Below are 22441 nucleotides of genomic sequence, written 5' to 3'. Positions count from 1 at the left end.
AAGCCGGTGGGCGCCAGGCGGGACGCTGGCCAGGGCGCTGACCGGGGGAACCGCACGGCCTCGCGGTCCCTTTCGGCTCCCAGGGTCCGTAAGGAAACAGTTCCATGAGTCACTACCAAGAACACAGCTATGACTAGTAACAACGCCCCAAAAGCAGAAGTCTGACTAGCCGCGCAACATTTATAATACGAGTGGGCCCCATAAAACAGAAACATAAAAGGTGCAAGACACAAAATATGGGAATTTCGTTAAAACCAAAATCCTCGGCAAGATCTAAACGTTTAACTAACGTCCAAGTCTGTCCGTGGTGGACTCGGACGACCTCCTGGACGTCTGTCTCCTGTCTCCCCGCAAGTACTTCCCCGGACAAGGACAGGCCGTCCGACCGCGGCACGTCGAGACTCACTCCGGGACTCCGAGCGGGCCGCGCCATGGGCAGCTGGCTGTTGCCTACGGCATCTCGGTGCCGAAAGAACTTGAATCAAAAGGGTTTCGAGGGCAAACGACTTGTGCATCCAGCACCTTCCCGACCCCACCTCCTGGAGCAGAGAGCAGGCAGAGGAAGTGAGCCGGGCCGAGGAGGGGGCCGGGGGCCTGCACGCGCGCTCTGGTGTTAAAAGGGGGCTCAGGGCTAACTGCGAGGGGAGTGTCAGCCAACGGCCCACCCTCCTGACCTCTCCTGCCCTTACGAGTCGCCAGCGCCCTGGGGTCTTACCGCAGAAGCCACTGAATCAACGAAGAAAGAGAGGCCCTGAGCAGTACACGGGCCGAGTCCGGTGAGTGTGGAGGAGGCAGACAGCCCGCTCCGGCCACCCGCATGGACGACTTAAAGGTGGTGCTGTCACATCGAGCCCTGCACACGCAGGTGTGCGAGCCGGAAGCCCCCGAGTGCACCCGCTTCCCAGGGTGCATGCGCCCCTGGGCCCGGCCCTCCCCCTTCTGACACCCCATCTCCAGGGAAAACAGAACCAGAACACAGAAAACGTGACCACACCCGACGACGGTCAACGCACGGTGCTCACCACCGGGCAGGGCTGCGAGGCGGCCGTCGGGGCGCTCCGCCAGCGCATCCCCGCAAGCCGGCAGGTCCGGAAGCGGAGGGCTTGCCCCGCCCCCCGGGCGAGCGCGTCCACAGCAAGCACAGCCCACCGCCCAGCTGCCCCCACACGCTCGGCTGCGCTCCACGCAGACGCCGAGACCTGTCCCCTGCCCAGCGCCAGCTCCCTCGCAAGGCCTCGTGGGCGTCGGCCTGCACGGAACACACGCAAAGCCACGGCCTACACTTACGGAGGAGCCCTGGACAGAAACGCCACATGCCCAGACGCCGCCTTAGAAACAGGACATGCCCCGAGTGACCCCTGCGGACATCACCCTGGGGGAGACAGGCCAGGCAGCAGGGCAAGCACCCTACGAGCCCACGGACGGGACACGCCTCGGGGAGTCAAATTCAGAGAGGGAAGGATGGCGGGAGCGGGGCTGGAGCAGGGTGGGAGCTGGCGCCTGATGGGCCGGAGGTTGAGTGCGGGAAGACGGAGGTGGCGGGGCTGGCCGTCACGCAAAGACGGGGACGCACTCGCCGCCGCCGCCCCGCACGCTCAGGGACGGCCCGAGCGGCAGGGGCTGCTTTGCGCTTTGCCACGGTCCTGTGAGGCCGAGCCCGCTGTGCTGGCGGCGAACCTGCCACCTCTCACGTCTCCAAATATCATGTGATGGACGCGGTGGCTTTAAAACTGAAAGAGCAAACTTAACCTTCACACAGGAACGAAAAGCCCTCCCGAGGCACTGTGAGGACCCCGCAAAGTGTTCCACTGTCACCCCGAACATGGGAGAAGCCAGGGCCTCGCGGGAGCCGAGCGAGCCGGGGGCCGAGCGGGCCGGGCTGCTGTCTGCATGCCGCGCCCCGGGTCGGCCCGCGGCCACGGCGGCTCCGGCGAAGGAGGGAGCACCCCGCTCCTCCGCCCGGGGCAGGCGCGGGGCGACATGTGCGCGGCCCCCCGCGCTGCGGACCTGTGTAGTGCCCCCCGTGCATGGTGCCGCGGTGGTTGCACACAGCATACAGGTCATAGACGCAGTCCTCGGGGTCACGCCCCAGCCCGTAGGGCCGTCGCCACGGGGACCAGTGGGACGGCAGGCTCCAGCTGCTCTGGCTCCTCTTGACCACGTGCGGCGTCATGTCCAGGCCAGTCAAGGGGAACGTGACCATGTTCTGGAGTTTCACACGCCGGTCCCCCTCCTGTCGCGAGAAGGAAGACGCGTCTGAGGGCGTTTGCGTGAAGGGGACCGCGAGCCGGGCCGGCGGCGGGCCGGGCGCAGGGCGGTGACCCCTCGGAGAAGGGCCGTGTCGGCCTCGGCCGAACAGGATGACGACTTCGCGAGGCTCGCGCTGCTGTCCCGTCACAGCGGCGCGGGCAGTACTGGGCTGGCAGCGCGAGGCCCCCCTCCCCCGCCCCCCGGCACCCCCTCCGGCCCCCTGCGCTGAGGGCTGACGCTGCCAGCCCGACACAGCCGCGGGCGGCGGGGGGCGCCCCCTGCTGGGGAGTCCCTCTGTCTGTGCAGCTTTAGAACAGTGACAAGGTGACGCACGGGGACAGGGATACATCGCCCCCCCCCCGAAGGGGCCACAGGTCTTTAAGGGAAGATTTTCACCACAGAAAGGCAGAAGGGTCCCGGGTGGCCGGGAAGGTGGGTACGGAACGGGCACCTCGCTCCCCGCCAGGGGCAAGGCCCGGGGCAGGCGGTGCCACCGGCGGGGGTGACGAGCGGGCACGTGGACGCAGGGGGAGAGCCGCGTGGGCTAGGGGAGCGGCTGGGAGACCCCGCACTTGCGACCGGCTGGACGGTCTCGGGGGTCTGAAGTGGCGGGGGGGCAGCGGACGGGAAGGGGGCAGCGGGGGGCGGCCGCGCCGGAGAGGGCGCCGCCCAGGCCCGGCCGGCGGGAGGCGGCGAGGACGGCGCTGCGGCCCCGAGTCCAGGGCGGCGCCGCGCCTTCCGCGGGACGGAGAGCAAAGGAGGTCGGTCTGTGTGTGGAAGGGGCGGGGGCAGGGGGCCCAGCCCCTCGCCGGCCGGCCACCTGCGGGTCCCAGAGGGAGCACACGGGCGGGACACCTGGCGACTCCAGGAGCTGCACCCCAAACCTGTGTGTGGGGGCCCGGCCCGAGGGCCACGCGCTGTCACCCGACAGCTCCACCCTGCCGGCCAGCCCTCTTGCCTCCTGTCCACTCCCAGCCGCCCTGAGCCCCCGCCCTGGAGGGCCGCAGTGGCCCCATGGACCCCGTCTCATGCCCACGGCCTCTCATTCTCACGCAGCCGACAGGCTCTTCACAACAGACTTCGTGATGTCCCTTCTCCGCTTAAAACAGCCATCAGACTCCACCCTGCCTGCCAGGGTCTGCGGGGGCGCCCAGCCCCTGCCCACCTGCCCACCTGTGACCCGCCTTTGTCCCCGCCCTCGGGAGCCCCAGCCACACCGGCTGCTGCCGGCCTCCTGCACATGCTGCTCCCCTGGGACGCCCCCCCCCCACCCAGCCCCCACCGAATGCCCACCCTGCCGCACATGCAAACCCCGCCAGGACGGAGGCTCCTCTACCGGGACCTCCACTTACCTGTTACGGGGCTGCCCAGGACAAGCCCAGCCTCGGGCGCAGGCAGCCGCCCTGGGGAAACCGCCGCGCAGAGGAAGCTAACGCAGGGCGGGTTTTCTGTGTGTGTTCCTGACTCGCCCCCCACGGTCCCCCTCGGGGCAGGACGGAATGGCGTGACCTCGGGTGGAGACGTAATCCCACCTGCCCCCGGAAAGCAGCTCTGCCTTTGCGGAGCCCCAAACACGTTCACCACCATTCAAGCGCAACGTTCGCAAGCCGGAAGCGAGCCTCGCGAAGGGGGGAGCGCGGCCCTGCGAACTGGGGTGGCCAGGACTCCGGGGGCCACGGGGCGCGCGCCCTGCTCGGGAAAGGGCGAGGCGGCGCCCCCCACACAGGGGCTGGCGCCCGTGACGCGCGCGGGGCCCTCACCTGCCGGAAGCGCTTGAGGTGGACGATGAGCACGTCGGGCAGCGTCCACAGGCTCAGCGTGATGCTCCCCTGCTGCAGCTGCTTGCAGTGCGGGCAGCGCCAGGCGTCGTCCGGGGCCAGCTGGAAGCAAGGGGCCGTGTCAGCGCCACGCGGGGCGCCCGGAGCCTCCCCGGGCGCGACGCGGCCCCCGGCCAGGGCTGGCGCCCAGGTGTCTGCTGCACGGAGCCCCCCGACAAGGAGCGGCGGGGCAGCGAGCACTGCAGGGGACGCTGATCACGCACGAGCGCCCCGAACTCGGCACACCCCCCGCCCCGACACCCGCCCGTCCTCAGCGAACACCGCCGTCACCCGCCAGGGGCTGGCCGCGGGGCTGCCCCAAACCCCCCGGCCGTGCCTCTGCCTCCGGCCCCGCGCCCGTCCAAACACCCTCTGTCTGCCAGCTGCCCGGCTCCTCCTCTCTGTCCCCACGGGCCCCGCCTGACGTCGGCGCCCACCCCGCGCCCCCCCCCCATCACCCGCACGTCGTCAGCCTCCCCGAGCTCCAACAGGACCGTCCTACATGTCGACCTGGGACCGCGCACCCACGGACGCCAGCTCTGCGGGTGAGGGTGAGGGGCGCCAGCCGGTGTGGCCGGGGAGAAAGTCTAAACCCACTCGGGAGGTCGGAGCTGCGTCAGGTCTGGGACCTTCCACACGACGAGGCCACGGGGCCCAGGGCTCGGAGCGCGGTGCCCACTGAGACAGAGCAGAGAGAAGCCAAGGACGGAACCGCGGGGAGGGCCTGTTTCCACGGCAAACACGCCTGAGGACGCGGAGCCGGGCGAACAGGCGAATCCCACGCGTTCCGTCTGCGCCCACCAAGAAGAGTGGTGAGGACCGAGGGTGACCAGTCCCAGCCCTGCGGGGTCAATGCAGGCCGAGCAGGCTGGGGCCCGCTGAGAACCACGGGGGACAGCTCAGGTCTGGGAGGGCGCAGGGGGAGGAGCGGGAAGGCGGGGAGGAGCAGAGCGCGGCTGGGAGGTGACTCGGACAGACTGGTCAGTCCGCCTGGCCGGGCCACACTGTGCAGCGAGGGCACTGCGTCCCTGGCCCTCCGGCCGGCCCAGAGACCTGTCTCGTTGTACATCGCCACACAGCGCTCCTGGCCTGCGGGCCACGCCGAGCACTGCTGGCCCAGCCGCCTCCGCCGAGCGGACAAAGGGGACTCTCCCAGCAGGCAGCTGTTCTGTCCCCAGCTGATCCTGACGAAGTCCTTCCTCACTGCAAGACAAAGTCGCCTCCCTGCGACTTCCAATCCTCACATTCTGCTTTTTAGACAACACTGAGTCCGCGCCCTCATCCGAGGGGGTCCCTGAAGCACCTGAGCCCTCAGGCCACCCCTGCCTACCTCATCGGACACTCTGCTTCTGACCACTCCCTCCAGCCACGCCCGGGTCTGCCGGGCTCCAGACGTGGATGTTCAAGGTCATGAAAAGGGCAGCGCTGGCGCCATCCACGTTCTAGAAGTTTCCGACGCACCCCGAAGGCGCCGCAGTGGCTGGCGCCCGCCTGACACCGCTGGCTGACACACCGCGCCTGCAGACGACCACGCCCCTCACGGGCGCAAGGCCCACTGCTGAGCCTCACCTTCTCCTCTACTTTTGTCCTGTGATTTCTGGGCCCCGTGACCGAACTTCCCAGGGAGCGCTCGCTCACTCATTTGCTGCGGCACGTGCCTGCCGGGCGCTGTGTGCCACGCGGAGCCCAGGACGACCCTGTGACCAGGACAGGCCCCTAACTGCCCCTTTGCCCCCGTGTTCCAGCCACATGAGCCTCGTTTGCTTCCTAGCCATGCCTGTTTCTTCCCCGCAGGGTCTGCGTTCGCACAGCTGACTGGTTTACCTGTCTACCGCATTAGGCAGAAACAGCGGTCTGGCTACCGGCCACACCCTGGCGCCTGGCACAGGGCCCAGCGCACACTACGCACATTTCCTGAACGAGATGCATTTCCCTGTCAACACGCACCCTGCTGGCTGAGCCACCCTCCTGGGCCCGGACATGCTCCGCAGTCGCCACTGCTGCCACCTGGGTCTGCTCGCCCTCGAGCCGAGCGCCCTGCGCGAACATCGCCCTAGTCGGTTTAGAAAGAAGCTAAACAGGATGAGCTGCTACACGGAGCCGCAACCAACCAGTTCCAAAGCCAACTACGTCACATAAGCCCCAGACTGAAAAAGCACGTCTTAGGAAAACTATTAAAGGAACTGGTTATGAAGAGCTTGGGGGGTGGGATTTAGTGAGATGAAAAACACTTCAAATATCTGAAGGACAAATATTTGTCTCAACTGTTCGCAACAAACTCGCGAAAGGGGACACCTGTCGGCTGCAGTAATCTGGGGACACACTTCAGATGGACTTCGGTCTCCATCAGAGGAGAATCTCTTGAGTGGGCAAAGGCCTCACCAAGGTATGCAAACCCTACCTGAAAAAGGTAGAAGCCAGCCCCTGAGAGGAGGGTCATGGCCCCTCGGACCTGGACTCACATGGTTCCGTGTGCCCCCGTGAGCTCTCGCTATCACAATTACAACCCCGGACGTGGAGGCACGGAGCCCCCCACGCACACTGGCCTAGGCTTCTCAAGGTGCACAGACCCAGAGAGGCCTAAAAGCCACACGGGCCCGAGCCCCATCCACAGAGGCCTGTCCACCGCCGAGCCGAGCGGTGAGGCACGCTGCTGGTGGCCTGTCGCCAATGGGGGGAGGGAGGTGCCCCTCCGCAGAGCGCCCCAAGGGTGGCCGACGCCGCTAGAAACCTGAGTTTTTAACTTTATTTAATTATAATTCAGTATAAACAGGTCCTGGAGCCTATGTTCGCAGTGGCGAAAGGTCAAGAATCAGTTTTCTAGTTACCAAGGACGATAATTTAAAATTTCTAAATTAAACCCAAAAAATCAAATTGATCATTAACCATTAAAAAGGGGAAAAAATTAACTACAGAGGTTCGTTCCTAGAGCATTTCAATCCATCATCGACTTTTTCTAGACACTTAAACACCCTTGCTGACAAAGTCCTGGGCGAAGGGGCACTGCCCGCCATGCCCGCAGAACCCGCGTCGGCGCCAAGCCCGGGGGCTCCCGGGACACGCTGTCTCTCCGCCGCGCCGCCCCCCCCCCGGCCCCCGCCGCGCCCCTCACCCGCTCCTCTTTGGTGTAGAGCTGGAAGCACTGCGACAGGGTGCAGGTCTGGGGCTGGTGGTGGCGCTCGCGCTGCAGACGGACGCTCTCCGCATCCGGGATGTACTCGTCTTCGGTGTTTGCGAACAAGCTGTGGGGGGGGGGGGAGCATCTATTGGAGAATATCTTGCAAAACTGGCGCCAAATGCAAACCCAGCTTTCTGGCGCGGCTGGAGTGTCAACCAGAACGATGCGTGTGTAGGAAAGTGAACGTGGTAACTCCATCTCCCAAATCCAAACGTTCGTGGGGAGTTCTCCACCTAGAAAGTTGTCTTCAGAAGGAATAACTTGGAGTTGGTTTTTCTGGGGCTGGCCATGAGCTGTGCTAATTCATACAGCCTTGCCCTCTGTACCTCAGGGCATGCTTCGGGTACAACTTACCAGCGGTAACGAACCTGGAACACTAGTCAAAGTGATTAGACCCGTAACAAACACACAGGCACACGACACATCGCTTCTGTGTCATTAGCTGCAGACGACGGAATGCGCAGGAGAGAAACGATACACGGCTTGGATGAGGCACCAGCAACGCGGCTGGGCACTCAGCGAAAGACGAGAGAGGCCCGGGTTCGGCTAACGTAGAGGATCGAAGGCATCTTTAAGATAATGACAACGACGGCTACGAAAGCTTAGTGAACAGTACTCACAAATCTTTAGTCTCCTTGTCCCACTCCACCACCAACTTCACGTGGGCAGTGCCGCCTGGTCCACAGGATTTTAACGCCCTGTGGGAAACAGAACCGGGAGGGGAGGGGAGGGGGTTACACGTCATTTTCTCAATAAGTGGTTTCACTTAAATATGGCCGTCCTATCTGAAATCTGAAATCATGTGATTACAGAAAAAGTTTCTAGTGAGACCACTGTGATAACCCCGTATCTGATAACTACGCTACAGCTGGACAGTCCGATACAGGAATAGAGACTGGAAGAAATTCAGAACCGCGTGGTCATGGGGCTGTCCACACCCGCGCCTGGATGTTCCTCATGAGCTTTCCGACTTCTTATCCAACTTCTCACCAACCCAAAGAGAGACCAACAGCCTCCCCTCTGGGGACAAAGCCGCCGCCGCGGCTCTCCCCTCCCCCGCGAGCCACGCCTGGCCCTGGACTAGGCCCACACCGGCCCGCGCGGCGCCCTCCCCCACCCCCCTGGAGCCCCGCCGAGTCCCTGGCTCAGAGCGTCTCCCGAGAAACTCAGCGTGAACAGTCGATATCACTCATCTGCTGTTTCTCCTGCTTTGCGACGCTCTGGATCGTTATCTATTAACTCCCATCTCTGAAACCAGTGACCTGCTTTCAAACAGAACCATGCTGCAGACTTTCTTGAATCCTGAAATGCAGGCACTACGACATTTGTTGGAAAAAACCACTATGACGAACAGGGAGTTTCCGCATTCATGTCACGTATGTAGAACGCACAGGCGTGTGTGTCTGTTATTGCCTGACACGGCAGAGCGTGGCAACGTAACGATTCTGTGCGGTGCACAGGGCGGCACAGTGCGGTGGCCGGCTCGGGGTCGGGGGACGGGGCGGGGAGGGCGGTGAGAGAGGCCGAGAGGGAGGCGCGCACGCGGGGGCGCACACGCAGCCGCCCCGCACGCCCGGGCCCCCCTCGGTGCTCAGGGCAGGACCCGGCTGTCGCGAGGCAGCGGGCTGCGGGGCAGGGACATCGAAGACGTGAGCGGGCTGAGGGGCGCCCCCCACGGACGACGATCAGCGGTCACGGGCGCGCTGTCTCTGCAGCCCGGGGGACAGCCGCGCGCTCCCCCGGGAGCACCAGGCTCTTCCGATTTTGGAAAAGATCCTGAGACACAGCACACCCGCCCGGGGATCGACCGTCGACTCAGTGATTCCTGAGCGGCAGCGGCGGCCGCCCCGTGAGCCGGCGCAGGCGGAGGCACCCGCGGTCGCACGCCGCGTCTCGTGTGCTCTCACCTTTCCACCGTCGGGTGGCACAGCGGCTGCTCCTCCTGGGGCAGCAGGTACGTGATCCCCACCACGCTGACCACACGCAGGCTGAAGGGGCACACCTGCATCAGGTGGGAGAGGGCACTCAGGGCCTCGGCGTCGCCGCGGCGTTCCCGGACGCGGGAGAGGCAGCGCGAGCCACGCCGCCCGGCACCTTCGCACACCACCCGCCCCCACGCGCCAGGCACGTCGTGCGAGACGGGCCGTGCGGCTTCGGCTGCGCGCGAACGCAAGCCTCCCGCGGGTGCCTGACCACCGCGGCCCCGGCCGTGAAAACGCAGACAGCTGTTCCACGGCCCCTCCGAGCAGAGGACGCGCTAAACGTCATTAGACGAACAGGAGAAAGGGGTCCCTGCAGAGCCAGCTCCCGCCACGAAATGAGGGCCAACCCCCGGTCCTGACCGTCGGAGCCCCGCCGGCCCCACGGGGCACCCACCCCCGGCCCCACCTGACGCAGAGCCCTGAGCTCCGGATCCCCGCGGTGGCGGTGCCCTGGCCGGCACGCGCGTGCACGGGGGGCGGGGAGGACGGACGAGCGCACACACCTGAATGCAGACCGTGGGCCTCAGGAAGCACTGCATCTTCTCCAAGATCACCTTCTGCAGGAGGTCCCAGGCCACCGTCCTCTCCAGGTGCAGCACGAAGGGCGGCCCGAACCTGCACACACAGACCTGTCAGCGCCGGAAACGGTGGCAGTGCCGCCGACGCTGGGATCCCTACCCGTGACCTTCTTAGATGGAATCGCTACATTATTGGTTTTAGGGCAGTTCTCAAAATAACGCAAGCAGGAAATTTAATAATCGCTCTCCTACGTGGGTGTAAGAATCAGGAGAGAAGCTGAGATTCCCAAGTGGGATTAACGGCTCGTCCCCGCTGGCCTCCAGGGAGCGCGATGCGGGGCCAGCGGGGACGGGGGTGTGAGTCTGGCAACGGGCAGGGGCTGAGGTGCCAGAGGCCGGAAGGCCAGCGACAGGCGGCCACGCCCTGACAGCCTGGCGACACTGGGGTCAGCCCCGGCCGAGGGGTGAGGGCGGGGCGCCCCACTGCTGCTGGGGACTCGAGGCAGGGCCGGGGTTCCCCGCCCGGGCTGCACGCTGACATCGCCGCGCAGCTTTCAACAAGGACGCGCAGGGCCGCCCCGCGATGCGGTGGCTGTCACCCCGGCGGGCAGCTGGCATGGAGACGTCTCGGGGCAAGGCGGGTGGTTCCGGAATGCGGCAGAGCCGGAGGCCGCTGGCCCGGCCTCACTCGCCCGAGCCCCAGACACTCGGACCTGCTCGCCATGCCCCGACCGTGCCCTGCTCACACGCCGGGTCTTCCTTCAGCCCGCAGTGCCCTCCTACTGCCCCCGGGCTGCGTGCCCGCACCCGGGAAGCCCCTACCGACCCGCCCCCCCACGGCCGTGGCACTAGGCGCCTGCGCGGGCAGCACGGCCTAACCGCTGTGCCGCCGCCACGGGCCGGGAGCTCTGGGCAGGAGCTGCGCGTCGCCGACTTCCAGCCCACACGGCCAACGCCCGGGGAACAGCAGGTGCTCAGCGAGCCAGCGAGGGAGCAGGGGGCAGACAAGCCCTGACTCGGGCGGAAGCGGAGGCATCCCTGGGAAACCCACCCCCCACCGAGGTCACACGGTTCGCGCCCAGCGGCACTCAGCAGCGAACCCATCGGGCTAGAGACGGCTGCGGTGTGACACGAGTCACAACACGATGTGCAAACCAGCCGGCCACGTCCCATGTGACAGTGTCCTCGGTTTCAAAGGACTAGCATCCTAAAGGGGTTCCGCAGGTCCTTCGTTTTACATCAGAACGACACGGCTCCCCCTGTCCCCTAAACGTGCCGAGCTCCCCCGAGGCTCTGCGTCCGTACTCGACGTCGCCTCTTCCCGGGACCCTGCTCCTCAGAGAGTCACACAGCTCACGCCTCCTTTTCAACTCGAGCTCAGCCAGCTGACGCCTCCTCCAGGAGGCCCTCTCTGACCTCGCTCCCTAACGCAGTTTGCCAGCACGCCCGGCCCCCAGCCCCGGCCCCAAGCACACGCCATCGCCCCGACCTGCTCTAACATCTCCAAAGCGGCCGTGCCCGTCTGCAGTCGAACGCGTGCCCTTGCTTAGTCACGCTGCCCTCCCCCGTGAGGCCGGAAGCGCCACGAGAACAGACCCCGTCTGCCTGTTTGCTGGTGCGTCCCCAGCGTCTAGACAGAGCCCGACACACTGAAGGACCTGCTAATGAATCACAAACGCACACACCATGCTTTTGTCGTTTACCGTCCTTAACCAAGGAGCTTATTTCAAAGCAACGTTTTAAAGGCTCCTGTAAATGCTGCCCTGACAAATACTAAAAACCACGTCCTTCCCCCTGAAACACATCCCCGCCTTGTGGCTGCTCAGGCTGCATGACTACCGGGATAAGGCCACTTTAAAAGACACTCTAAAACTCCCGCAAGCCTTCCAGAGGGAGGCAGACCAGGGACTGTCCCCTCCCGGTCCCTGGCTGCCGCGGCCCAGCCCGGGGCGCTGCCCTCCGCCGAGGCGGGACTGCTGGGGGCTTGGAGTCACGGGGGAGGGGAGCGAGCTCGGTCCGCACGAGAAGACGGAGCGGCACGGACCATCCGAGGAGAGCCACGAAGAACCGACAGCGACGTGGCCGCCATCCGCAGGGGTCCAGCAAAGAGCGGGATCCGCGCGCCACGCCCCCGCCGGCCTCCAGGTCTGGGGGTCTGCAGCCCCGGAGCGGCGTGAGCTGGAAACGCGCCCGTGAGCCGAGCCCTGACGACCACCGGGGCCCGAAAAGCCCTTCTGTGTCCGCCCCTGCCAACCCTCAGGGCAGGCCCGCTTACCGCTCACACACCTTTCTAAGGGCCGGGACGGAACACTAACCGTGACGGGCAAGGACTCTACACTGTTGACAGCATCTGAAAACACGGGACTCAGTGGCAAGCGGCGGGTGTTCACCTTTTCCCCTGCTGCCCGGAGCAGGCTCGGTTACACACTAACAGGACGATCCTGTCGCCCCCCGCCCTGGGTGGGGGCGAGTCCGTGCTCCCCGGCTTGGCTGCGGCTTGTGCCAAAGAGAGTGCGGGGTGATCCAAGCCAAACTTTAAGTGGTTCAGGTTGTTGTTGAAGTGGATTCCTGAAATAAAATAAGAAACAAGTTACCTTATCTCTTCGAAACTCTTGTCATTCACTACAAAGACGTTTACCTGGCAGAGAAGTTAAGAAGTTGCCGCTGTGGAATTTAAATTGCAACCAAAAAGTAAAGGAGCGGATGGCCTACCTGGAGACGCCTGGTCTGGCCAGTACGCTAACTTCCTCAGCGTCCATTACGTAAACCACCAGCCTTACCTATCTTGAACACTGGAAATCAAGACCCTTCGCTTCGGTGACTGTTAGATACAGGGTTAGACGGGCCAGTCTGCAGAGATGACCCAGCACGACAAAGCTAAAGGGCACCATACGACCGACGCGCCGTCTCCCTAAAAAACAAACACCAGTGCGTGCGGGTGGCGGCCGACGCTCCGACGCGGCTGCTTCTCCCTGATTTCAGAGCCGGATTTACAGGAAACTACACTCAACTAGACTCACGGCCGTCCCAGAACTCGACAGTCAGTGAGACTACACCGACCTACATTAGAGTCACAAATACGTTTGGCAGCCACGGGACCGGCATCCAGAAATGCCCCGAAGCAGCGCCATCTGTCAGCCGCGGCCCTCGGCAGTCGACGGCCGGCCCCGGACCCTGCACCTAGCAGGAACTCAGGAGATGCTTGACGAAGTAACCGCTTTAACCCTTTGGAAGTCCAGCCTAAGCACGTAGCACTCCCACTGGGGAGCAGGAGAGAGACGCCTTCCACCACACGCGCGCGCCGCACACACACACTAACAACGCCGCGGCCGCCGGCAGGAGAATAAAATACAAAACGGTTTACTCAAAGAAAGGTGTTCATAGCAGGATTCTGGCCGTCACCTAGACAGCCATCAGCATAGGACTTGCTAAAGCTATCACGGTACGGCGGCGTTACAGCAGTTCAAAGTAACAAATACACAGTCAACGCCAAAACAAACACCAAAGGAATGAGCTCTAAAAAAAAGACGTGAGGAAAAACTGGATTCTTAGATACGACGCCAAGAGCATAAGCGGCAACAATGAGATAAATCAGACTTCATCAAAATCGATACTTTCAATACCTCTGTGTCTCAAAAGACACTGTCAAGAAAGCGAAAAGATGACGCACAGAAAGGAAGACAACGTTCGCAAGTCACACAGCTGGCAAGTGTCTCGTACCCAGCACACGTAAGGAACTCTCACGACTCAACAAAAAGACAAACAACCCGCTTTAAAAAGAGGAAAAGGCCTCGGCTAGACATTTCTCTAAAGAGGATGTACAAATGGCCAACCACACAAAAAGATATCGTTAGGAAAAGGCACATCGAAACCACGATGGCACCACCTCGCACCCACGAGGACGGCCACGATCCAAAGCGGGAACATGAACGCCGGCAAGAACGAGAAACGGCCGCCCGGTACGTCGCCGGAGGGGTGAAGGACGGCGTGGCCAGGCGGGAGCTGGGGACTCGGGTCTCAGCAGAGCCAACTGGAGGGACAGTTTAGAGCAGGCGGCGCGTTGGTGGCAGATTTCTTAGAAGTGTCAAGAAAACGTTCTATGGCAGATTTTAGAATTTAGAAATTAAACATCAAAGCTGGTACCAAAACACCGAAATACACGTATATGTTTTGAATGAATGAATGAATGAATGAATGAATGAATCGGCTGTGGCACTGAATACCTTCCCGAGGGCTGTGGAAAGCTGCCCAGGAGGCCACTTCGGGGAGGTCCCAGTCAGCCCCGAGCCAGAAAGGGGCTGCCCCAAACAGTGACAGGAAGTGTCAGGAATCAAGGAAATATCTTTGCCTAAAACAGGAAGAACTGCCTTCTTCCGGGGAAATATGTCACCATGAAATTTAGGCCGCCATAAACACCGTGTGTGCCGTGCACTCTGTCACCCCTCGAAAGCCACGGCGTCGCAGAGCGGATGATGGGAGGGCAGCGGCCCGCCACGCCCAGGCGCTCGCGGACGCAGGCGCCACTCACCTCTCTGGCTGAGGATCCCTTCCGGCCGGAACTTCTCCGGAGTCTCGAAGGCAAAAATGCAGTCGCTCTCGTGGACTGTTTCCAGGTCGTCTGTGTCACAAAAGGAACGGTGGAATCCGTCATAGTACATTTCTGTTAACACGATCTACAAAGGGGAAGAACGAGACAGCTGGATAAGCAGGAGGTCAGCACGAATCGCCCCCCGACCCCGGCACGGGCCTCCCCGGGCGCCGGGGCCTGTGAGGGCCCTGGCACACGTCACGGGCCCACGCCGTCTGCCTTTACTGAGAGGCCTGGCAGCAGAACAGACTGTGACTGCTGTCGTCGGAACGCCATGGCGCTGAACCCCGGGTTCCCCTGAGTCCCGCTGCAGCAGACACTGGGAGGCCCCGCAGCCTCCCCCTCTCCCCGGGGGGGAGGAGTGGCTGCCTGTGCTCACAACCCGGGAGGACACGTCTGGCCCGGACACGCTCCGGCATCGTTAAATGTTCTTTGCAGGTTAAAAAATGTCAAATAACCAGGAGTATCTGCATTAGGGAAAGGCTGAAATCAACTCAAACGTCCAGCAATAGAAAGTAGTTAACCATCTTACACTCCACGACGTCACAAAGCTACTGCAGAGGACGAGCTACCCACGCGTGCGCCTGCGCGGAAAGCGCTCCTCGGTCAGAGCAAGGTAAAGCCCACCGTGTGCAAACGGGCCCGTTTCCGTAAAACGGTAAATGTCGTGCGTGCGCAGGAAAAACAGGGACGAGCACACAGAGAGGAGTAAGGCTAGCCCCCCCCCCCGTCCTCAGACACCTAACGGCAGACACCTGCGGCTCCTCAGCTTTGTTTCCGAGACGGCCGGGTACTGCACCAACAAAAACCACACAGGGTGGGGGAACAAGGGAGACGCTGAGGGACCGCGCTGCGCGCGCGGCAGTACCGCCTGGCGAAGGGGCTCGGGCGTGAGGCGGCTCCAGTCCCCGCCCGCCCCCAAGCAGCGACGACCCCGAACGGGTCACACGGCTCCTCTGGGCCCCCGAGCCCCCTTCACACGAATCTACGAGGGGGAGGGCTGCGGGCACAGTCCGCGAACAGCTCAAGAGACGTATTCCTGGCACACCTGTGTGACGGCTGATGGCCGTGCTGTCTTCCTGCGGGTGAACGTGCAGCTGCCGTTCACTTTCTCCAGCGAGCTGAGGCCTGAACAGACGTGTAACTACGTGGCTCACGTAAACCACAGGCAGGAGGGCCAGACAGCACCGAAAACCCTTGAGAGACAACCGGGCTTTGCCTCGGACGCACGCCGAGGCCACCTGCCTCCGCCCCTCTCTAGCCTCTCGCCCTGAAGGGGAAAAAAGGAACCGACGAGCCCTGCTGAGCGAGGAGGAACACGGACACCGAGCGTGCAGCGCCTGGCCGTGGACACGTGCGGTGCCTGCCTCTCGGCCGGCGCCGCCGCGCGCGACCCCGCGCCACGGTGGCGACGTCCCCAGGGAGGCGCCCGCGCGGCTCAAGCGATGACATACACGGCCGCTTCCAGCAGCGACCCAGGGAGACGCTGTTCCGCCCTGAATTGTCCTTCCTTAGTACATCCTACGTAGGGAACGTTTTCCCAAATAAAATCATCATAGTGAATGAGTAAAAAAATGCATGCTAAACTATGTTGTCACAAACAGCCAGAAGCATTTTGAGTCAATTTAAATATAACTACGTATAAAAAATTTGCCCCCCAAAAAGGGGGGGGATACGACTTTCCGTTCTCTTTTGTAAACAAGGGCCGACCCAGCTTCGCACACAAAACAAACGGACCTGAGCCTCTCGCGGAGTGTGAGCGAGACGGTCGTCCTCACGACCGTGAGGGGAAGGGGGCCGGTCCTCTAAGCCTCTCTGACCCGTGATTGCCACGAGGATCCTCTTCCCGTATGAGCACCATAGGAATGATTTCAGGGGAGTTACGTGTTCACACTTTACAAAAAAGCTGAAAGAAGGGCCTGGTGTAAAGTCACGGCTTTTCCTTTTAAGGATGTGCACGCAATTCAATGAGGCATGTGAAGGTTTTTTGGCATTTTTTTCCCTCTGGGTCTTGATTTTCTTTTTCCTCGGCGGAGAAGCAGTTGGTTCTGTGTGTCCACCTGACCGCGTCTGGCAGAGAGCTGTCAGCAGCGGCGCTGGCAGGTGCGGTACCTGATCAGTGGGGATCTTCGTTTCCACGGACACCGCCTCCCGAAGTCTGGCGACGGTCCCGGACAGAGGCACAGCCACGCCAATCCGCATGCAGTGAGAGCACTTCCCTCGGTACACTACGGTGACATAGAGGGGCCTGTGTGGACCGAAGCCAGAGCGGCTCATTAGTTGTTTTTCAGACCACAGCGCAGAAGCAAAACAAACCCGACTGGGGAGCGACGCAGCAGAGTAGAAGCCGCCCACGCCCTGATGCGCACGCCGAGCACCAAGGCCTCGCGTGCACCTCGGCAGGACTGCGTGGCCCTGCCCGACGGTAATGGAGGCGGCCCCAGAAAAGGTCGTTCGTCCTCGTCAAGCAAAGACGTAACACATCGATACTCGTTCTGTGCTTTGTATTTTCTTAAAACTAGCATAACTCCTGGAAATTCTGAGCAATGGTTCAAAAAGGCAATCGACTCAATATACAATGAAAGTCTCTGAAGAATCTAGAAGGCACTCAACGGCCTTCCCCCCCCCCCACAGTCGGTGGAGGACCGTGGGCAGCCACCTCCGCCCGCGCACCTGCCCGCCCTGCAGCTCCTCAGCTGGGTACGGAGTGGACAGCGCCGGCGCCCGTCACCGGCCCCGCGGCCCGTCCGGGCAGGGAGCGACGGGCGCCAGGGAGCCCGCAGGGGACAAGGCGCACACGGCACCCAGCGGCGCTCACCTGGTGTGGGGCAGAGGAATCGGCAGAGAGATGCAGAGGAAGGGGTCGAAGGTGTCGCTCTGCTTCTGGCAGCGAGGGCACGTCAGGGAGGACCTTCGAGGACAGAGACGTAGGACCCCCGTCAAGACCCCTGCAGCCACGTGGCAGGCCGCACGCGGTGGGGCTGGCGGCCTCGTACCTGTACTGGGCCTGGAACAGCTCTTGAACGAAAGTGCTGCAGACAGGAAAGGACGGTCCCTCGGGCATCAGGTCGGTCTCCGACGGGGGCTTAACAAAAGAAGACACGATTTCACAGACTGCAGGTGCCCATCACCGACCGGAGAAGCCCCGCAAAGTCGCACGTGCCCCGGACTTCCTACCCAAGCTGCGCGTCAGGTCCAGATGTTTCAGTGAAAGGTGCCTGCTGATGCGACCGGGTCACGGGACCACCGGCCGCAGGCCCGCCCACACCGTGGCCCCTCCCCACCCCGCCAAGGCCGTTCTTCCCCAGGCACTAAGGCCCCCGTCCACTGTGACCCCCTCCCACGCCTTCCGGGAACCAACCCCGACTGCCAGCTCCTCCCGGGCCTGAATTCCCTGGCGCCCATCACCCCCCGGCTACGCTCCTGCTCCCGGTCCTGCCCTTACGGAGCCGCGACCCCACGTGCGGAGAGCACTGTGGGGCCTCGGGGCACAGGTCGGTCAAGCCTGCCCCGGAGGTCCCCTCCATCTGCCGGGAGGGAGTTAGCTGCAGGCACAGTCATACGACAGAAGAGAGTGTTCAAGCACAAAAGGGCCTCGAATCAGGACATTTAACAGCTTACCGAAACCAGAAATTTAGAATTTGAGGTACAGAGCAGAATTATCAAAAACTTTAGAGCTGTGCGAGGAACGCCAGCCTTTCGTTGGAATTACTGCCATTGTGCCAATTACTGTGCCCGTGACATTCAGGCCCGGTGCACGAAAACGAGAATGGACCAGCGGGCCTCGGGAGAACATTCCAGGGGCTGAGTTCCTACACTCAGGCCCAGTCGTGCGGACAGAGGCCCCACGCGCAGGCTACGGGTCTCATCGGAACTGAAGCAAGTTTCTGCTTAAACAGTGGTAAGATGGGACCCTGAACGCGGGTCTACAGCTTGGCACATGTGCATGCGGCACCTCACACTGGGTGCAACAGGGCCCCTGGAGCCGGCACCCTGTGTCTCCCGGCAGGAAACACGGCGGGACCCCGGCACCTGTGAACTCTGCACGCGCCCGGAGCCGAGCCAGCATCACCGTATTAGCTAGGTGCAAAGTACGTGCACGGCTCCTCGGACGAGTGGCGGGGCCCCGGGCATCCCCGTCCCCCGGGCATCCCCGTCCCCGGGGCGAGTGGCGGAGCCCCCGGGCGTCTCCATCCCCCGGGCGTCCCTGTCCCCCGGCCGAGTGGCGGGGCCCCGGGCGTCCCTGTCCCCCAGGCGAGTGGCGGGGCCCCGGGCGTCCCTGTCCCCCAGGCGAGTGGCGGGGCCCCGGGCGTCCTTGTTCCCCAGGCGTCCCCGTCCCCCGGGCGTCCCCCTCCCCCGGGCGTCCCCCTCCCCCGGGCGTCCCCGTCCCCCGGGTGTCCCCGCGCCCTCACCTTGGCGGGCGGCGGGCCGCCCTGCCCCTGCGCCGTGGCCTGGTGGAGGTCCTCGTGCACGCGGTCCAGGAGCCACAGCAAGAACTCCTGGGCGTCGTGCTGCGCGCTCCCGCGGTACTGCAGCGCGTTCTTCGACACGATGCTCTGCGCGGGGACACAGATCACGGCGGCCCGTGAGGCCTGGCTCAGAAGACAAGCCGCTCCCAGTCCCCGAGGGCGGGGAGGCCTCGAGGGCGCCCAGGCAGGGCTCACTGCACCCCGCCCCAAGGGCACGCCCGGCCCGCACCCCTGCCCGGACGAGTCCCCTAAAGGAGACCACCAAACCCACCAGGACGCCTCGGAAGACGGTCACTCACCAGGCTTTTTACTAGCAAAAGCCTGGTGAAAAATGAGAACTGTTACGAATGTCACATCATTACTTTGTGCACCTGAAGTGAGTATACTCCTGACACTAATACCCCAATAAAGAGAAAAGTGGGCGTGGTTCCACAGCGCAGCAGTGAGCATGTCTGCTGTACACGCAGAAGGCCCTGGGGTCGCACCCCAGTGCGGCCACGGCCCATGGTCTATGGCCATACGTGCCCGATCCCGTCTGATCGCGGAAGCCAAGCAGGGTTGGGCATGATTGGTACTCGGATGGGAGACCACCTAGGAAGACCAGGTGCTGCAGGAGTAAATAATAATAAATAATGAAAAATTTAAAAAACACAGAAAAGAAAAAAATGAGTGTCGGGTAAGGAAGTGAATGGGAGGCGACTCGGCTGCAGGACAGGAAGACGGCCAGCGACGGCCAGGCAGCCGCGTCGCACGCAGAAGCAGGAACGGTGCTCGGGCCGCCTGGACGGGGACGCAGAGAGCAAGCGCCCCGCGTGCGGAGGGAAGAAGCTGCCGGGAAGGAGACACGTGAACAAAGACGATCCTCGGGAAGGGGCGAGGAGGGAGCGAGGGCAGAGGCCTGGGAGCCGCCTCTGGGGGACAGAGGTGGTGAGGGTGGCCCCGGCTGCAGGGAGCTTGCAGACGGGCGGCAGGGCCCCGGTTCCGTGCCTCGTGGAGGAAGTCTCGGGGGCATGGCGAGGGCGGGGACAGCTCACTGCAGGCGGCACACACACTACCAGAGCGCAGCGGGCTTCACTCACTCCCAGTGCGGGAGTCGGGGCGCGTTCTCGGCACACGCACCCCAAGAAACGAATCAGCCCAGATCAAATACTTCATCATGTGTCGAAGCGAATCTTTCACGGCCAGTGGCCATGAAACGCCGGGGCGGAGACAGCACCAGGGGGGCCTCGCCCCGGACCGGCGCTTCCTGTGACCATCGCTGCAAGCCCTCGGGCAGGGGTCCGCTACCGCAGCCTGCCCAGCGCCACGCTGGAGCTGCACGACGGGGTTTGTGCTGGGCGCGACTAAACAGGCCACAGACACTTCCAGAACCCTCTGTAACTGGGGCGGAAGCTGCGCTGGGTGAGCCTCACCCCAAAGCACGCATCGCAATGAGGGAGCGTTCACAGGAGAGGTCACTGACGGATGCCTCCCAATGGAGACATCCCCCCGCTGCAGGTGTGCGGGGACAAGCCAAACCACAGCAAGACCTACTAAGGGCCTCAGGACGTGCTGCAGGCCGGAAGGCAGTGGAGTCAGGAGGCCACAGGGAAAAGCGCGTCATTTCTGGTTCAGAGCTCCGTGGCCGTTAGGGACCCAAGGGCCTAACACGGGTGGGGGGGTGTGTGGCACAGGTGTCCAAGGGCTCGAGAGCCAAACTCAGGAGCTGATCGGACATGGCCGGCGAGGGCCCTCCGCCTGCCGGAATCCAAGCCTCGGCCCGGAAAGCGGGGAGAGATGGGTGCCGCATTCAGGAAACCGTAACTAAGGGCGGAGTGTGGGCGGGAGCGCCAGGCCCGGGCGCAGGGAAGACGGGCACAACGGGTCGGACCGCGCGGCATGGGCCGGCCCGGCTGGCGAGCAGCGGGCGCGCGCGGACTTCCCGGCAGAGCGCGACGCTGCACGGGCCGCAAGCGGCGGCGAGGGACGGCTGGCCTCCACGTCTGCCGCGAGCCGCCCCGGGGAACGCGAGACGGGGCGCCTGCGCCCCCATCCTCCTTCCGTCACCTCTGACTCGGTATTTCTGAGTCTCTGCCAGCTTTTCTGCAAAATGGTGATCATATTTTTCTTAGAAGATTGCTGGGGGGCTTCGATGAGCTCACGGAAGCATTTTATAAACATAAAACTACACGGCGGCTGTTATGAAAGTTTCGAAAGTCAAGAGGAAGGAATTACCCTTCGGTGCTGTATAATCCTGGAAAACACCAGAGAGAGAGAGAGAGAGAGAGAGAGAAAAAAAAAGATCTGAAGTTCCAGCTCCCGGCCCTCGGCCACACGTGAGGATCATCCGGGGAATTTTTAAAAAAATAAAACCCGTGTCCTGGCAGCAGAGCCCGGATGCCACCAGTGGGATGAGCCCGCCGTGGGACCGGGTCGGCCCGGCCTTTTTTCGAGTGTGATTTTTTTTTTTTTAACAATTCTGTTGCTAACGAGAAGCCAAGACGGAGAAAGAACGTGGCCACAGGGAAAAGCTCCGAAGGCTTACTCCCCGAAGCGCCGAGACTCCCGGGGGCTCCAGGAACTCTCTGAGGAGCGTGCCCACCACTAGACAGCCGTCGGGAACATCGGTTATTTCCCCGGGACCTGGCGAATGCAGCGCCCGACACAGAGAGTGACGGTAACAGCGCCCGCGACGACCCGAACACCTGGAGTGCGTCGAGCATCGTGCTGTCTGTGGGCGTCGTCTCCTATGAAATCGGTCCCTAGAGAGCTCCCTATGTGTCATCGTTATTCACAGAGGGAAAAACTCGGGCTCAGAAGCGAAGGAACGTGCCCCAAGCCACCATGTTCTTCGCCCGCCGTACTGCCACAGCCCGAGGACCCTCTTGCCCACAGTCCTTCACCGGTAAGCGATGCTCTTCCCTCTCCATTCTGAGCGGCACCTCGATGCGGAGTAAAACGTGGAGGCCCAGCACAGCTGCAGCGCGCCTGAGGCTTCCGGGAGTCTATCTGCTCTTAAATAAATCCGTGTTCGTTTTGCTGTAAACTGCAGCTTTTTCCTATGGCCCAGAAGCAAAAAGGCAGTTTATCCAGGTGAGTTGTTACCTGCGGAGTACGGAGGGGTTCGGAGGACGTCAGGGGAGCGAGCCGCAGCCCGTGAAGGGCACTGCCCTGCCCGGGTGTCCTGGGACGTGACAGAGCAAACGGCACACAAGGACGCGGCCTGGAGGCCATCTGTCTCCCATCGGCGACGTCAAGGGGAGCGTTCACCTCCTGGTTCTCGAGCAGCCCCCCTCTCCCCAGCACAGTCTGAGCGGCCAGGCCCAGCCGCTCCAAGTTTAAAGCCAGCTCGGGCCGCCACGATGGGTCTATGCAGCCCATCGAAGAACTCAAGTAACCTAAAAGTGTCTTCTTTGGGGCTCCTTATCATTTTCCAAAGCAATCTAAGATTCTTCCCAACACAGTAAAAGAAAGCTTTTTAAAAGGGTTGTTTTTTTTTTGTTTTTTTTTTTTTAAGGAAGGAGGAGATTTTGGCTAACAATCAGTACAATCAAAAAAAGCAGACGCCCAGCCCTAATGTGACTAAAAGGCTGTCATATATTAAGTGTAATACTCTTCAACAGTTAAAAGTCAAAACAGAAAAACGAGGAAAGCCACCTA

The 22441-nt window shown here is 62.6% G+C and overlaps 1 protein-coding gene across 3 annotated transcripts in view; it reads right to left on the bottom strand.

Annotated features, from left to right (window-relative positions):
• USP31 (ubiquitin specific peptidase 31) overlaps positions 1-22441 on the bottom strand; it is a 47092-nt gene that overhangs the window by 12248 nt on the left and 12403 nt on the right. For 2 of the 3 annotated variants that reach the window (XM_016155504.2, XM_036225449.1), the window contains exons 2-13: positions 18746-18889; positions 17330-17418; positions 17152-17244; positions 16446-16581; positions 14274-14418; positions 12136-12313; positions 9731-9842; positions 9153-9247; positions 7866-7943; positions 7180-7309; positions 4011-4130; positions 2008-2233 (exon numbers count right to left, since the gene is read on the bottom strand). In XM_016155504.2, the coding sequence (XP_016010990.2) occupies positions 2008-2233; positions 4011-4130; positions 7180-7309; positions 7866-7943; positions 9153-9247; positions 9731-9842; positions 12136-12313; positions 14274-14418; positions 16446-16581; positions 17152-17244; positions 17330-17418; positions 18746-18889 (1546 nt within the window). The remainder of the gene's footprint in view (positions 1-2007; positions 2234-4010; positions 4131-7179; positions 7310-7865; positions 7944-9152; positions 9248-9730; positions 9843-12135; positions 12314-14273; positions 14419-16445; positions 16582-17151; positions 17245-17329; positions 17419-18745; positions 18890-22441) is intronic. The other variant, XM_036225448.1, reaches the window with a different exon arrangement.

This window comes from Rousettus aegyptiacus, unplaced genomic scaffold (genome assembly GCF_014176215.1).
Source record: "Rousettus aegyptiacus isolate mRouAeg1 unplaced genomic scaffold, mRouAeg1.p scaffold_m13_p_8, whole genome shotgun sequence".
Lineage (NCBI taxonomy): Eukaryota > Metazoa > Chordata > Mammalia > Chiroptera > Pteropodidae > Rousettus > Rousettus aegyptiacus.
The sequence above is the reverse complement of the archived record's forward strand: the minus strand, read 5'-3'. Positions and strand labels throughout refer to the sequence as shown.